General features: G+C 33.6%; 1 protein-coding gene across 1 annotated transcript in view; it reads right to left on the reverse strand.

Moving 5' to 3' along the window:
• lifra (LIF receptor subunit alpha a) overlaps nt 1–18,348 on the reverse strand; it is a 71,184-nt gene that overhangs the window by 43,475 nt on the left and 9,361 nt on the right. Inside the window, exons 2-3 of the mRNA XM_056457328.1 lie at nt 5,406–5,509; nt 2,571–2,713 (exon numbers count right to left, since the gene is read on the reverse strand). Of these exons, the coding sequence (XP_056313303.1) occupies nt 2,571–2,713; nt 5,406–5,472 (210 nt within the window). The 5' untranslated portion in view covers nt 5,473–5,509. The remainder of the gene's footprint in view (nt 1–2,570; nt 2,714–5,405; nt 5,510–18,348) is intronic.

The raw sequence follows: 18,348 nt of genomic DNA on the forward strand, positions 1-18,348 counted from the left end.
GATTACCATTGTGTATGAAATGTGCTATATAAATAAACTTGCCTTGCCAACCCAATAATAAAGAGATTTTGCAATTAAATATAATAACTTTAATAGTTAAAAGCTATTAGTTACAAGTCAATTAGTTAAAGTTGTTAGTAACTTTAGTCAAAAACATTGCAAGAACTAGATGCTTTTTTCCAGTGAGGACTTCCAGTGAGGACTTTGTTTCCAGTGAGGACAGTGCTACTGAATGAGCACTGTGCTAAGTCCCACATATCGCACTATTATGTCTTTCTTTTCTTTTTCCTTCCTTTAAAACCCGTTTTAACACATTTTAATCTGTTTTAATCCTTTTTTATTCTTTATTGTTTTTATTTCTTATACTTGTTTGTTTTATTGTTATTTAAGTAAAGCACTTTGAATAACCAGTGTATGATATGTGCTATATAAATAAACTTGCCTTGCCGACCCAATAATAAAGAGGAGATTTTGCAATTCGGAAAAACTAACATTGGCCGATGAATTTCAAAACATGTTAGACGTGAATGTAACAGCAGTCATAACATGCATCTTTGAGCTCTTTAAGTCACAGAAGGTGATTCATAGGAGATGGGAAAACATTAAGTGGAGAAACAGGTTTGAGTTATTTTCTGTATTGAATTTCATTATTTACATATTACAGTTATTGAAATGAAGGTGGAACCACTTAATGTCACAATAAATCAATCAAACAAAACAAGATGTTCCAGGTTTGATTCCCAGTTATTGATTTTTTTTTTTTTGCATACAACCAAATGTACAGTTCAACACTGACTAACAACAACCAAAGACTATAGAACATACAAGATATATCGCTGGTATTAAGGCTGCAAGATAGTGGAAAAATTTGACATTGCAATATTTTGTTTTGCCCTGATATGAATATAATTTCATCGGATGATTTGAATAGCTCTATTTGAAAATATTTGATTTAAGATTGAATTAATTTACATTAATTTAGATTAATGGGATAATCATGTCTTTTTCTATGCAGTGCATCTGCATACATTTGAATAAATTACAAGCAAAAATAAACAAATAAACAAACGGTGCTTTATGGTTTTTTGGGGAGTCGAACAGTATTCAAGTGCCAAAATTTAACGATATCATGGCCATCACTGTATAAATAAAAAATAATAATATTAAATAATATCTTTATCTTTTAATCTTTAATAAATAATCTAATCCATGCAAATACAAAATCGATGCTCAAACAATATATTGTTCAGCCGTAACTGGTATAGTTTGAAATTCTAGGTCAGTTCTATTAAAGGAAGCCCTGCCTTCTATTAAAGGAGCCAATCATCAATCACTATAGATTGACTATCTTCTGGGGGAGGGGCTTGGTTAAGACGTGTGTTTTTAAGACAGTTTCTGCTGCTTCATTTTACGGGGTTCTCTGGGGTCGGCAAATGCGCTGAATCTCATCATAGGCTTGCCTCACATGCATGAGAAATAGATAAAGTTTGAAATCTCTACTTTTAAATAAACCAACTACCGTTGAAAATAAATGTTCTTGGATTTTGTAATGCGTCACAATGTTTTGTGTGCTACCTCATAATGGTAAAGCAATTGCCGCCTCCGTTATTCAAATGCAAATCACATGACATCAGCATCTTAAGCTAATAAACAAAGCAGTTGCCGTCATTTTGGAAGGAAATTTTCAGGCAGGAACAATTTACGAAAATTACCTCAGAGGACTAGTATGATTGGACATGATGTTATTCAAAGGATTATATACTTAACGTAAGTAACAGATTTTTACCGCAGTCTTAACATTAGCTTGGGCAACCTATATGTATTTTTTCTGTCATGATTTGAACATTTAGAAACCACATTTCTGAGAGAGCCATTATAAAACGTCATTGTTGACTGCAAATATGACATTTATTCATAAGTTTTGGAAAGAGTTCAAAAAATTCTTATGTTTCCCCATTCAAAGAGATAACAGCTGCACTTAAATGCCCAAGAGGCATTAGAAAAGATGGCTGTCAAGCCAAGCAAACAATTTTTGCTTTGAAAAGAAGTCTAATAAACATCTAAACATAGTTAAAATTAGTCTAAATATGGGCTGTCAGAGAAAATCTAATAGAATCTATGATTCACTCAAAAGTAGACTAGTCATCAAATACACAGGGATGAATGACTAACGCAAGTCTCATTAATCTGTATTAGTCTACTTTTGGGCTAATTTTAGATATACATTTATGATTTTCACTGACAGATCAAATTTTGCCTTGTTTTAGCTAATACATCTACATTTAGATGTCTATTAGACGTCTATAAAACCCAAAACTGCTTGGTGAGTCCCTTAAATTCAAACCTTATTTATAGAGCACTAAAAAACACAGCAGTGAGCCAAAGTGCTGAACAGAAATTTACAACAAAATGAGCCTAATAGTATATAAAAGCCATAAAATATGGGGTAAAATATTGCTAAAATACCTAAAAAGGTTTATAAATTGAACTAGGACTTTGCTACAACACAACTATTGCTACAACACAACTGTCAGTATCACATCTACTGGCAAAGATATCAGAGCACTTACATTTAGCACCACATTCATGAACTCGGTGTGGAAAATCTGGATGTCAAAAAGCGATGAGTCACTCTGCCAGGTCAAAGTGAGAGTCTGCGCAGGTAAATCAGGCTGTAGGGTTAAAACACGGGGCACTGGAAGTTCACCCAGACCTGCAATATTACAAAGAGAGAGAAGGAAAAATGCATCAATTGTTAAATTCCGATTTCAGTATCTTTCATTACTGCTAGTAAAATACAAAGTAATCTTTTAAGTTAAGTTTTAAAAACAACTTCCATTGTTCAAAACTTTGGGGTCAGTATTATTTAAGAAATGAATACTGTCCAGCAGAGACATAACTAACACATTACAAGAGATTTCTATTTCACCAAATATTAAATTTATCACAACCAATTTCAACATTGATAGCAATTAAAATGTTTCTTAAGAAGGGACCATGAGATGCTGAAAAGCCACAGGAATAAATTACATTTATGAATTGAAAAAAAATATATATTTACAATGGTGAAACAGCAAAGCAGAAAATTGAGAACAAAAAAAAAAACACTCAAATTTTCTGGATTTACAATTTACTGATATTGTATTTATACAGTTAAACAAATTAACCTTGGGTTATTGTGTAAACTACAAAATTCTAGGGGTGTAATGGATCATGGCTGATCCGTGATTTGTACGCATAACAACCCACGGTTCGGAACACACGTGGCCCACGGATTAATACATTTTTTTTACTTGCAGATTAATTTGTAACGATTGCAGAGAGATTGCCTCTCACATCATTCAAATCACATATATGAAAGCATTTAAGCTCTCTTGTAAAATATAATGATGATGGAAGTAGTGGTGGGTTATTCAGGATGTGGTGGGTTTCTTAGGTTATTAAAAGTGTTTTCTGTCACTACTTGTTTAGCCTGCATTAATGCATTCAGTGTAAGCTGCATGATTAATCATTAAAGATTGGGTTCTCCACACCCACGCAACATAAATTATAAATTAAGGTGATTTGCACATGTTTATTAATCCTTCGAATCGCTGCAAATTTGAATACGCAAATCAAGAAAGAGATTCAGTCTTTAGTCTTTTGAGTTAGTTATGAAGTTACAAATAGTCAAATAACACTGACGTACTTGGAGAACAGTTTATAATTTAGATAAAACCACTGATGCTAATGGAAAAGATTATAATCACTGTTATATGCATTTAACTTGATACTCAAAAATGAAAGTTGTAGGCAGCAATTACTTTAACCAATAGGTGGCGACAACCAGCCATAAAAAATATGCCACTGAATAAATCTTTAAAAATAATCATCTAGCAATGAAACATGATGTTTTATGCGTGAATAACTGAAGCATTTATTGAAAATGAGACTAAAAATAAATATGGGTTGTACAAATTATAATGTTAGATTTCTACATTTAGCGTCATCAGCAACAGTAGTAGTAACAGTGAATTTTTCACAGTACTGAATATTTTACAGTTTATTTTTATTCAAATTATTATTTATTCATTTTATTAGTAATAAAATTACAGGTTCTAAGTTCTGTTTGTTAAAACTAAAAGTGTCCCGCAGTACTGTTTTGTAATAAATGGAATGCAAATTACATTGGTCTCCACTTGGCTGATTTGAAAAATGGTCCGATACGTGACAAAAAAAACCCATAAAGTGACCCGAACCGTGAAATTTGAGATCCGTTACACCACTACAAATTCCGTACTACTGATTTCTTCCTAATGTAAAAATCAACACATTTTTGATTATTTTCTTTGCATAAAATTAGAAAAAAGTTTCTAAAAAAGTTTTTTTTTTTCTAAGAAATGTTTGTATAAATTCCTCCACAGCACAATAGCAACTTAGCAACGTTTTAACTTCAGAAGATATATGAACAAAATTATTAGCCAAGCAATATTTATTATTTTTCAAATATTTTTCAAATAATGTTCAACACAAAGGAAATTTTCACCGTATTTCCTACAATATTTTTGTTCTGGGGAAAGCCTTACTTGTTTTATTTTGGCTTGAATAAAATGTTTAAATAAATAAAAATAAATAAATAAAAAAACTTTAAGGTCAATTTTATTGGTGATTTCCAAAAATCTCATATATGTTATTAAACCATTAGAATTACCAGATTTTATCCATAACCTAAAGAAGATAAAAATAGTATTTAATAGTTACATAAAAAATAACTTGCAAATAAAAAAAAAGCCTCCAGCCTTTCAATTTTTTCCATTGAATTGTGACCCCTGGGGTGATTATGCTAGATTAACGACACAGCAATAGCGTTAGTTGCAGCAGATTGATTTTATGGCATAATGTTAAACTTTGACACCTTCTTTCTGACACCATCATTATACAATGATTTGCCTAATTACACTAACTTGCCTAATTAACCTAGTTAAGCCTTTCAATGTCACTTTAAGCTGAATACTATTATCTTGAAAAACATCTAGTAAAATATTATGTGCTGTCATCAATGCAAAGATAAAAGAAATGAGTTATTAAAACTGTTATGTTTAGAAATGTGTTGAAAAAAAAAATTCTGTTAAACAAAATCAGGGGGAAAATATAAAAGAATTTAAATTAGCCATTTAGCTAATAAAATAAATAATATAAATACATTATAAACATTAGTAAAATTGTGAAATAGGCTCTTATTTTTTCCATAGCAGAATTTCACAATATTTACTACACAAATGCTTTTGCAACTTAAAAACCAGCCCCTCTGTATAAAATAAATGCACTGATAAATGTTATTCTGGGGGACAGTTAAACCTAGCATGACTCAGCAGAATCCTCCAACATGGCCTGATCAATCTGGCTGAGGAATAAATGAAACTCACCGTTCTGTCCATGAGAGCGTTCGACCCCGAGGCTCAGCAACAGAGCCAGAGTCACCCAGCCCTGCATACTGACCAGAGAAAGAGCAGGAGAACACAACTCACACCTACAACAAGACACAAAGATCACACATCAGATTAAAAGGTAAAGAGGATAAACCTTACCATTGCATTGGTGTGCAGTGAGTGCACTTTTCTGTGCTTCTGAATGGCTGAGTTTAAATTTCTGTCGTGTTTTGTATAGTGCAAACAGCCAAATTGCTTATCACTGCTAATTAATAATCACCTTATGTGGAACTCTGAATCTGCGTCTCATTTCGGAGACTGCTACTGCCCACCTTCCTAAATGAATGAATGAAATACGCTATTTTCCACCAAGGCAACACGGGGTGCTGAAATATAATTGGCTAAATTGGCACTGGGCGGGTTAGAAGAACCAAAAAAACAAAGACAGACGTTCCGGCACGATATGCACATTTTCAAAGCAGAATATCTGACTTCAGCACTGTTTTCAGATAAACTAGTATGTTCACTTAGCATGTTTATTAAATATCTGTAAACATATTATAGTATTTTCAGGGTTTAGAAAAGTCAAAAACTCACATACAGCACCTTTAATATATGTTTGGTGTTTAACAGGGCTTTACAAAATAAACAGATTTCTTTATCATTTCATATTAATGACATTTTTCCAAATTTAAAATTGTTATTTGTTTGCATTCAATATTAATAAAACAGTGCCTTGTTTTCATTTAAGACAGCCTTTTTGAATTAATCCTGAATTCAAACACATGAAAAAATGTGGCGTTCTGACCAATTTTCTGAGTGATTTGAGGAGAACATGCTGTAAACAATGTTTTTATTTGAATTTTATTAGAACAATAATAAGACCTTAATTTTAAAATCTAATAATTTTACCCAAAACCATCCCTACACTGAAAAAAATTATTCAGAGATGATTCCTTGGATTTACTAATTTTTTTTACGTTAAGTGGTTGTAAACAATTTATTTTGGCTGAATTTAAACAATCAAATTAAGTTGAACATTGCTCAATTTAATTTGTTTGTTTAAATTCAACACAAATAAATTGTTGGCAACAGTTTTGCATGCAACACTTTTTTTCAGTGTAATAAATCCAAATAATTTAAAGAAATGTTGAATATTCAAGTGATTTTTCCCACAGCGGTATAAATCAAGATCAAATATTTTAACAGAATCTAAAAAAAGAGCTTGCAAATCAAAATCAGGACATCTGAGTATTATATTAAAGCAGTTTTAAAGGTTTCATTTCATGCAGACACAAAAGAAATCTTGGGTTTGATCCACACACACTCACCCGCACAGTAAAAAACGCTGGGTTTCACACAATCAATTTGTGTTAGGACAACATGGAGGAATTAAATTAACTACTTAGTTTTTACAAACGTAAGTGAATTGAGCATTAAAAAACTTAAGTTGTCCCCCAAAAGCTGAAAGATAGTGTCGTTTCAGCTCATTTTAAAGAAGCAGTTTGAACAAGCAGCAAAAGTCATTTTTTGAGAGTACCTTTAAATCAAAAGGAGTCACAATATTACATTTTTCAACCTTATTGCAAAATATCAACCTTATTGCAACCCCAGAGTTCAGTTTATTCCCTGGAAATCCTGAATATCCAGCCCTCATCTGCTTTCATCATCAAACAATAAATCAGAAACAAAACAAAACACTTTTAGCAATGCAAATCAGACAAGCCCTGTCTTGTTTACAACATTTTCGGTTGCCTTTGTGAATAGAACTAACCGGTGTTGGCAAGACATTCATGATCCATTTGATAGGTTACACTCAAAAATGACTTTTGCTGCTTGTTCAAACTACTTATTTAAAATCAGCTGAATTTGGACCACCCAATTGTATTATGTTCAATACACTAAAACTTGTAAAAAAAAAAAAAGATTAAAGTTAACTTAATCGATTTGTGTTGGGACAACAAGAAGGAATTGTGTGGAAGCCAACATTTTTACAGTGCATCTGATCAACAGTGTTGTTGGTACACATCATGAGCTTCTTATCACCTTAACATGTCAAAGTAATATCACGAGGACGCAAACAAACATCACATTCCTGCAAAAGATTAAACTGCCACAGAGTTACAGCTTCATTTTTGGATCATAAAAATGAAAGAAATGTATGAAAACAGTAACTAAATAAGCTTTTCAACATTGCAAAAAATGCTACACATTGTGTTTAGTAAGAGATATGAAGTCTAAAGTCTCGAAATGGCTTACAGCACATTTAAGGTAGGTCCAAATCAAGCATGTTTGAGGAATCATTTACAGTTTATCTGTGGCACAACTGCAGAAGAGTAAGTTAATGCAATTATTTACTAGGCATGGAATATTTAAACAGAAATAAGCAAACGAGAGCATAAACAGGGGCCGTGTAATGTGACAGATCTGGTCTTGGGTTCCGATGCCAGATTACAAGTTTAAACAAGCCTCCAAAGTCTCTCCGGTAAGAAAATCCCCAAACACCACCTCAAACTGAAACTGAAGCCATTTCACATTTCCAGTAAACTCAAGCTTGGGAACAAATATTTTATGCAGAAAAATAAACGGTTTAGAAGCCAGGAGAGAAGAAGGAGAAAAAGAAAATAAACCTTTTTAGAAGAAAAGCAAATTTTGGCCATGTAAAAAAGCGACCAATTCAGCCAGTGCAACCGATAAACATTCAGTGGTGGTTCTTGCCTCTGCAAACATCTCAAACTTTCAGAAATAATTGTAAATATATCCTTAAACACTAGGATTTGTTTACCTTTAGCATGAAACCACTCCAGCAATATTCCAAACAATAGGTCTCAGTGTTTCCCCTTGGTTTACATTTTATTGGGGGGGTCAAAGTCGATACGGAGTACCTATTCTAATGCTTCAAGCTTTATAATGCATTAGTAAATTCTTTACTAAAAAGAAATAATCCTATAAACTACTGTTTATAGCAATGTGTGTATTACAAGAAGTTATATTATTAAATAATTCATATTTATTTAATAATTCCAGCCAGCTTTTAGTGAACTGGCAATATCGTCAAAAACACAGAACATTCAGTTGTTGTATGTAAAAAGGGCTAAATACATTCAAGACCATTTAAATATATTGCTCGTCTCCGACTACTGAACTCCACCATGCGCAATTCAGAGAGCAGAAATTTGTAACCGTGCGACCATGTAAAGGCAGAAATGATATGCCGTTGAGTAAATAAGATGTTAAATATGGCTATTGTTTATTAAAAGAAGTTGTAAGCTGGCACTCTTTGGAAAATACAGTTAACTTGACTTCAAAGGGGGCGGGGAAAACCGTTGGGAGGGCTTGTATATTAGAATAATTGTATATTAGAATAAAACCACTAATTTTGATTAATTACTTTGAGTGAATAATCCCTTAAACAGATCATGTTATGCTCTTTTACAAGATTTAATATAAAACTCAGGCATTCCTTAAAATTGCTCTATAAGTTTCAGGTAAAACACCTCACAGCGCATTTATTATACTTTCTGTAAATGTCTCTTTTTGAGTGAAAGCAAAACCACTCTATTTATGTCTCTTTAAATGCAAATGAGCTGATGATCCCAGCCCAACAAGCCATCCCATTCCAGCGGAGCTTGTCTCAATTACTCAATAACAATCACATTACTCATATTTTAACACATCTCAAAAAGGCCCCATCCCTCTGGACAAAGATTGGGAAGGAATTATTTAAATATGAATATTGAGCTATATACATTTCTAGGACTGATGCACAATTTATTGATATGAAATTAGAAAAAAAATAATAATAATAAAAAAATTTGCGATTCAGCTGCAATTTAAAACACAGGCTCATTGGAAAAATGTGTCCTGGTGTACATTTTAAGAACTGATAAGTATGTGGGCTAGACCAGGTTTTGAGTCCTACAAAAGGATGGTTCGAGAAACCAGGAAAAACAAAACCCAATAAAGCAGCATGACTTTGCAGTAGAAGCATGCAGCCGCGATGGTCTTTCTCTTTTATTTTGCTTTTGAAAACACTATAGGTTGGGTTTTAAGGGTGTGTGTGGGTAGGCATGGGTCGGTATAAGATTCTGACGGTATGATAACCTTGGATAAAAATATCACGGTTTCACGGCATTGTGATTACCGCCCTAAAATATGTGGTTTTTAAATGTCTGGGTAAAAAAGAACAACATTTTACCCCGCTAAACACACTATATATTTTTTAAGAAACATTCAATATTTTGGAACAGTAGCTTTTGATGTCGATGGTCCTTTCCCGCTGGAAATACTGTTGCCTTAAACTATATAAATTAGCTGTAAAAAAAAACACGCAAGTAATAATAATAAAAAAGCTTACATATACTGTAGGAACGGTATAACAAGGTTTTAGCGGTTTTAAAACCTTGATTTTCAAATAGCGGTAAACCTTGAAAACGGTTATCATCCCATATCTATGTGTTGGTCAGTCAATATTAAGCTGATCTATTATGCACGATGCAAACCCACCGGCTTCTCTCACGGTGGTGCATGAAAAGGAAGTTAATATGCATAGCGATGTATACAGTGGCCTCTCGTGGGTTTACGAGAAATGGCACATTTGAGAAAACGTGCCCCAGTAATGTATTTGAGGAAGTCAAAAATGTACAAGCGCCCTCTAGTGGATTTGAAAAAATAAAAACTGTAAGAAAACACAGTCATATTTGTCAGTTCTCAAAAAAAATTTAGTCCTTGGCATATATTTCCAATGAGTCTGGGTTGGTAATTTATTTACATCTTGTCAGGGAAACACAGCTCTGAGAATGGCAGTAATTTTCCTCCTATAGGGCTAGAGGGCGCTCTCATAAAAATACTTTAAATACTTTGCTCTACCCCTCTGTATCGTCTCTATGTATTAAATGCAAGACCAATGAAGGTACACTGGCTCACATATTTTGGTTCTGCCCAAAAATATCTAAATTTTGGACGGAGGTGTTCTCTTTCTACGCTGAAGTACTAAGGATTAATTTTCCTCCTGACCCACTTATTGCAATATTGGGCTCCTTACTTTGAAAATTGTAGCTTGGATCAAATCCCGACAGTTCAATATGGAATGACTATGGCAAAAAAGTTAATATTATTGATGTGGAACACAGAGTGTACACCTAAATTTGAAACATGGCTCACAGAGTTTTGTAATGTACTACACATGGAAAAAAGATTAGATATGAGATTGCAGGTAAACCAAAGAAATTTTCTAAAATTTGGAAGCCCTTTTTTGAATGTCTACAGACTGACTAATGAAAACTGAGTGGTGTGGAAGATTTCAGGAAACATAGCAATGTGTACAAAATACAAATTTTCAATAATCAGGTATGTATAGGTGTTCATATATCTGAAACCTTTTTCTGAATCTGAAATTTTATTTTATTTTTATTATTTTGTTTTTTATTTTATTTAATTTTATTTCTTATTTATCTCCTTTCCTTTTTCATTTTTTTCCCTCTTCTTTTGTTATCTGTATTGATTTGTACTCTCATATGTGTATATGCTCTATATGTAATGTACATATGCAGATATTTGACTGGACTTGTGAATATGTGCAGGTATAGATTTCTCATGGAGGAATATGATTAAGTATCTGTACAGTTGTGGACGTGTATGTGCATATGTATTTACATTTCAAATATGTTTACTTATTTTTATTTGCTGGCATGGGAGGGATTTGTTCTTTAAAATGTGAAATACTCTAAATAAAATAATAATTAAAAAAAATAATACTTTGTTTGATTTCCTGTGTCTTTTCTTTGCAGAGGATTTACCAGTCTTTATTGATTAAATGTGACTAATAATCAGTTGATTACAGCATCATCTCGCAGAATAATTGATTTCGAAGTCTTGACTGAAGTTGTGAGGCCAGTTTGAAGTACAAACATGTTATTAATGTGATATTTTCACATGCTTTCTGATATTGCATTTACACAGAAACGTAAGTTACAGCGAAGGGCAGCAAATATCTGTCAAATCACAGATAGATCATCTGCAGGATCATGTCAATTAAATCATCTGCAATTTTTCTGCATAGCATGTCAGTGAAATTTGGCTCTGTGTAGCAATACTGAATACATAACTGGCTTTACTGTCAAAATGTGCAAGAAAATCGACTTTGGTTAATCGTGCAGCCCTACACATTCCTGGAAGAAATTTCTGGACTAATCAAGGCACTTGAGTGAATTCAGAAACAGTGCTGACATAGAAAAATAACAATATTTCAATATAGAGAATATATTCTGCTGGAATAACTCTTTTCATGCTGAAAGGAATCTAGCAGTGTAAAACATACCCACATCGCCACTAGAATTCAATTATTATCTATGATTAAAAAAAATCATGTTTTCGAATCAACAAACATCCTCTAGAAACAGGATTCTCAATATTGACTTGATATCAGATCAGTGCTGCATACGCTGCAGGGTTACGGTAAAAAAAAAGACCATCACATGTGTGTTTGCAGACCTTGTTTGCAAGCTCACAAAGATCTTGATGACAGATCTCTTCAATATTGCACCAGGCTGTGAAGTGCCAGAGGGCAATGAACAGGAAAACACACAATGTCTTTTTTTTGTTTGTTTCTGGAAAGCTGCACCACTTCACCTAAAAAAAAAAAAAAAAACTAGTTTCTGAGCCAGTATCCTTGCATCACTAACATAAAGTCTTCACGACGTCTGAGATAACGGTTACTGTAATTGAAGGGAAACCGTATTTTTCATTGATTCCTCATTTAACTCTAATCATCTAAATATAACAGCCCAACACATTCCCAGTCTTCAGCAGAGTGAAGGAATCCAGTGTTTATTTTGGCAGCCTGTACGGTGGGTCTTCCGCGAAGTGAAAAACTGCAGTGTACAATGGGAATGTTGTATCTAATGTTTGAGGAGTTAAAGTCAAATAGAGAAAATAGAGATGCAATGAATGAAACTCACAGTAATGATCTTAATATGTTTTTTTTTTTTAATCACCGCCTATTGAATTAGCAATGGATCAATCAATCAATCAATAAGAGGAAGAAATACAACTTCACTGTTTAGATACCAATATCATTTTACAATTCTTAATTCCGCAGTAAACAACTATTGAGCAACTCCAGCGTAATGGATGTGACATTTGCTGTTAAAATTCAAAACATAAATTCACAGAGATATTAAAACATTATATTAAAACATCTGCTTATATTTTCCAAGACAACTAGCCACAGAGTTATGGGAGCAGAAAAATATCAATCTGTAAACATTTTTTAGATTTTAAATGAGGGAAATGAACATGTTAAGTCTGTGAGTTTACAGTAGGGTTGGGCGATGTCGATCAATTTGGCATCACGATGTTTCACATTAGACATCGTACGATGGACGAAGGTCTTTACCTAAATGACTAAGTACAAGAGTGAAAGCGAAAGACTGAAGCAGTGTACTGATGCTGTGACACGTTACCTGATAGATTCAAAAGACCGAAGAGTCATTAGATAGAGACAAGATTAATTAAATATCACGTTTACCAACTATAGTGAGAGGCGATCCAGCGGTACATCCTTCATAAACTGTCCGACGTGCACTGCTCTCTGGGATTTTGTGCTCAAAGCACTGGAGCTCAGACGTGTGCATTTGCTGCACCGCATGCCTGTGTGTGTGGTCACATGATGTGCGTTTTTAGCAGTATAGTGTGGAGGGAGATCTTTTCAGAAATGCTAGGTGAAACACCAGTGTGAACGTGGATCGTTTTCGTATTAAAATGCAATTTTAAAACTAAGACGTATTAGTGTAAACGGGGCCTGAGTGTGTATTTTTCACGAGCGGAGTGGTTTGATTTGATTTATTGGTTTGAGAGCCACTCTGAATTAATGAAAGTGAAGGTGGTGTTACACCAAATTCTGTGATCATTGCATTCTGTGACACTAGTAGGCGCTGTTCTCATTGTTTGGCTTGAGCTCGCTCCCACAGGCACCGGCGCGCACATCATTTAAATCAGGGGTCACCAAACTTGTTCCTGGAGGGCCGGTGTCCTGCAGATTTTAGCTCCAACCCTAATCAAACACACCTGAAGAAGCTAATGAAGGTCTTACTAAGTATACTTGAAACACCCAGGCAAGTGTCTTGAGGCAAGTTGGAGCTAAATCATGCAGGAACACCAGCCCTCCAGGACCGAGATTGGTGACCCCTGATTTAAATGATCAAAACGCATTTTACAGTTATGATTACCACAGGCATTTGATATGTTTTTTCTTTCATAGCTAACACGAAGTGTTGTCCATGAAAATAAATGTTTACAGTGTCAGTATAACTAGCCTATATAATGCTGAATATAATGCAAGAAGGAACTGATAATGGCAAATGTCTCATTTTACCAGTGAAAACAAATGGTCTAATAAGGCTGTCAATGACAAATGACAAGCACAAGTCTCAAACATAATAATTCAACTTCAGAATTATGAAGTTATATTCTGATGTCGTAATTTTACTGTGAATTAACAAAGAGCACATATTTAGTCTAAGTCCACCATGATGACTATACAAAACTTTGCATTTTAACCAAGAAACCAAGAGTAGAGCTACACACAGGCCTATTATTATTCTTTTGTTTTACCATATGTTTGAGAATTAACAATAATAATAGCCTACTAATATTAACCTTTATTTTACATCAACAGAGTCGTGAGAAAATCGTGATCTTGATTAAGCAAAAAAAAAATCGTGGTTCACATTTTAGCCAGAATCGTGCAGCCCTACTTGTATGATATTATAGCACTTGTGCTTATAAGATATAGCAATATTACACAATTTATGCTGCAATATCTTGAATTTTAGGAGCATTTAACTGCATTCATGCTCCATCGTGTAGTGAGTTGGCCTTCATCATCCTCACCAAAAATACTAAACATGTAGGTTTGGTGCAGGTGTGTAAAAACAGTATTTAAAGTAGGACTGGGCCGATAAACAAGTTCCTATTGAATGGCAATAAAAATGTTGATAATCTATGGACATTTTTACTCGATATTGATTCTAATAGCTAATCACACAGCAGAAATATGTAACAACAGGAATCTATAATAGTTTTGATATTAGAGATATTATCGGCTGAAAATAGGTCATACTGTCACGTTTCAGTTTCCCGCCAGCAGTATTCGTCTTCAGTCATGGTTGGGATACTCTTTTAAAAAGTAGAAGCAGTTTTGCCATATCACTCAGCCCTAATCTAAAGGTCCTGTGAAGTGCTTTGAAATGTGCATTTTTATCCACTGTTTAAGGTCCTTTAACTGAAAAATGAAAAGAGGGTGGGACAGAGTAGCTCCTTCCCTTAAAAAAAAAAACAGCCAATAGAGTTTTGTTTTTAATCACAACACTGTCAGTGAAAGTGGTTTCAAGCGCATCAATTGAAGAGCGTCTTGAAGGGGGCGGAGCATGTCAGATACTAGAAAGCATTTGATTGGTCAGAAGATTTGATAAGAAACTGAAGTATGAGGAGATGTGGGGAAAAAATTATCTTTTTAGGCGGAACTGACAAACTGCAAACTTTGGATGTTTATATAATGTTAATTTATTCTAAACGCAAATTTTGTCACTGTTTTGGAGGACACTGGCTTTTGCTTAAAAGTAACAGACTGAAACTAACATCTAAAAAATTAATATTTGAATTTCATGGGAATTTTACGTATTGCAAAAAGGCATGGGACGATAACTGTTTTTAAGGTATACCGCGGTTTTGAAATGTCAAGGTTTTAAAACTGCCAAAATTTTCTGTAATACCATTCCTAAGGTAGGAGTAAGATTTCTTTATCTGATTTTTTTTTTAGGACAACAGTATCTCCAGCATAAAAGATTTCCAAAGACGCTGTTTTAAATTGTAAAGAAATCTGTGTTTTTGAAACAAACAAAAGCAGAAGTCAATGAATACGTTTACATGGACATCAGTAATCGAATTATTTACTATAATCTAATTTAGAGAATAATAAGATTAAGGTATTTACAGTTGCTTTTTGAACGTTCCTTTCATGATCCCGTTTTACATGTTATAGCACATAAACGTCATTGCGTCACCGTGCTATCCCCATATCCTCAGAAGTTTCATGTAATTTCGGGTGTTTAATTATTTTATTTGTCGACTTTAACTGCAGTTTGGCACTTTCACTTTCATTCCGGCATGCCCCCCGTGACAAACAAGATACTGGATGCAACTATGAACTGCTGGAAGAGTGTTGTTTTAATGGAAGTTCATACCGCATGCTGAATGGGAAAAAAGAAACCTCCGCATTTCACGATGCAGGTGTCTGTGGTCTGCACTGACTCGGTAGGTGCAAAGAGTGTCATACAGCCGTGTGTGTGACTATCCTGTCGCAAAACGCGGCGAAAAGCCCTACATGACAGTCATAGTTCAGTTCATTTAAGGTGTCTACATGTCTGTAATGCACTTCAATAATGCGACTAAAATCGGCATACTCCACATGTCTTCATACGATTTCTCTTTAATTCGATTATGACCTTAATCTGATTAAATTAATCAAAAATTGCTGTTTACATGGTAGACTCTTAATCAGAGTATTGTCTTAATCGCATTAAAATCTAATTATTGGTGTCCATGTAAACGTATTCAATGATTCATTTTCATTATTTAGCCTGGCATGTTTACTGCTTCAAAATATTTTAATTATAAATATATTAATAATAGTGTTTAAAGGGGGAAAAGTATTAGTTTTTTTTTATCCAGACATTTAAAAATAATTTTTAGAGCAGTAATCACAATACCGTCAAACCGTGATATTTTTATCCAAGGTTATCATAACGCCAGAATCTTATTCCGGCCCACGCCTAATTACAACATAAAATTAACATTAAAAACATCAAAAAAAACACAAAAATGACTAAAATAACACTAAATACCAAACACTGGCACAAAATACGCCAAAAGTGTAAGTGGGGCTCGAGCTGGTGGAAAAACTAGGAAAATAATACAGCTGAGTTTCCAATATCTCACAGGAAGTGCTGCGTCTCAGCACTAAATGTTTCTTTGGAACCCGTGAAAGCTCAGCTCACAGACTTCTTGTGACCTCATCACTTTCGTTTTTTTCCCTTCAGAGCCATGAATAGAAACAAATTCCTCTCTTTCCCACCCAGCACATTCACACATGCTGCAAACAATGACAATCTGTCCAGAGCAGCGATATAATGGCTTCCTTTTTCTTGCTGTATCGCTCAACTCCTTGCATCTAATCAGTCCTTCAGTCTTCTAAACCTCTAGCTGCTGTAACTCCAATGTTTTACACTTTTAATTGAAACAAACAAACAAACAAACAAACAAACAAACAAAAAAGTAAAAAAAAAGGCTGTTAAAAAAGTTTTAAAAATGCTATCGTAGTTAGATACAAAAAAAACTCTTAATTAAAATAAAAAATATATACATTTCAATACCACCAAGTGTGTGTGAAAAATAATTGTTCAAATATAGGGGGAAATGGGCATTTCAGTATTGATTGGCAGTGTTGGGGGTAACGATTTACAGGTAATGCGGGTTACATAATAATATCACTTTTCTAAGTAACGAGTAAAGTGCAACATTTGAAAAAAAAAAAAGAAATAATATTTGAGTTACTTTTTTGAAAATGTAACGCAAATTATTTTTTAGTTTAATTAAAAGCTTTTAAAACATAAAACTGCTGAATGAAAGTTAAAGTAATGAATCGCGCAGTCGATGAGAGAATGAGTTCATTATTTTAAAAGCATCGAAGGAAAAGGGCATAATAGTCTCAATGGACAGCGATTCTACTAAAGACAAATAGTACAAAAGCAGCAAACACATTGCTTTAAACTTTCAATAGTTTGTATATCCGACATGTATAGCTTTGGGGTTAGGAAGTTCTCAGATGACATTATCCTAAAATATGTTTTTGATGTGTTCTTTTAAAGATAAATGTAGGTGTTTACAGTGCATTGGTAATTGGAGAGCTTCTCTATCAAAAAAAAAGAAAAAAAAAAACACTACTTCTGAATAGGCATTAGAAAATAACCGTTTTCAAGGTATACCGCGGCTTAGAAAAGTCAAGGCTTTAAAACCGTCAAATTTTTCTGCTATACTGTTCCTAAGGTATGTGTATGGTTTTTTATCTGTTTTTTTTTTAGCTTATGACAAAAGTATCTCCAGCAGAAAATACATCCAATGATGCAATTTTAAATAGTTAAAGAAATCTGTGTTTTTGAAACAATTGAAGACAGCAGAAGTCAATAATTCATTTGATTTTTTCAGCCTGACATGTTTACTGTATACTTCCAAAATATTTTAAGTGTTTCTCAAAAAATAATGTATTGTGTTTAAAAATGGAAAAAAAGTTTTAGTTTTTTACCCAAACATTTAAAAAAATATATATTTTAAAGCAGTAATCATAATACTGTATTACCGTAAAATCATGAAACTGCGATGTTTTTATCCAAGGTTATCATACCATTAGAATCTTTTACCGGCCCATGCCTACTGTTGAAAGCAATCAAGCCTCAACCAGGTAATAAAAAAGTAAAGTAACAAAATCATTACTTACCATAAAAAGTAACTAAGTAACGCAACTAGTTACTTTTTTTGGGAGTAACTCAATATTGTAACGCATTACTTTCTAAAGTAACTTTCCCCAATACTGTTGATTATAACCGAACTTGATAGTTTTGACAATTCTACTATGTGCAGGGCATGTGGGTTTCGGTGATCACTTGATGCAGATGTAACTCAGCCTTTATGCCACTGTTCAATTCAGTTTAGTAATTTTTATGAATGTGCCTTAGAAAGAACTTTACTGAAGCCTGCACCATGAAGCCAGATTAACTGGTGAGCCACTTACGTTTGCACCAATTATGGATTTCAGGTACCATGAAGGTAGCTAAGCTCAAAGTTACCAAGTTTCATGTTACCTCAAACTCAATATTGGTTCAAA

The sequence above is a fragment of the Danio aesculapii genome, chromosome 5 (genome assembly GCF_903798145.1).
Source record: "Danio aesculapii chromosome 5, fDanAes4.1, whole genome shotgun sequence".
NCBI lineage: Eukaryota > Metazoa > Chordata > Actinopteri > Cypriniformes > Danionidae > Danio > Danio aesculapii.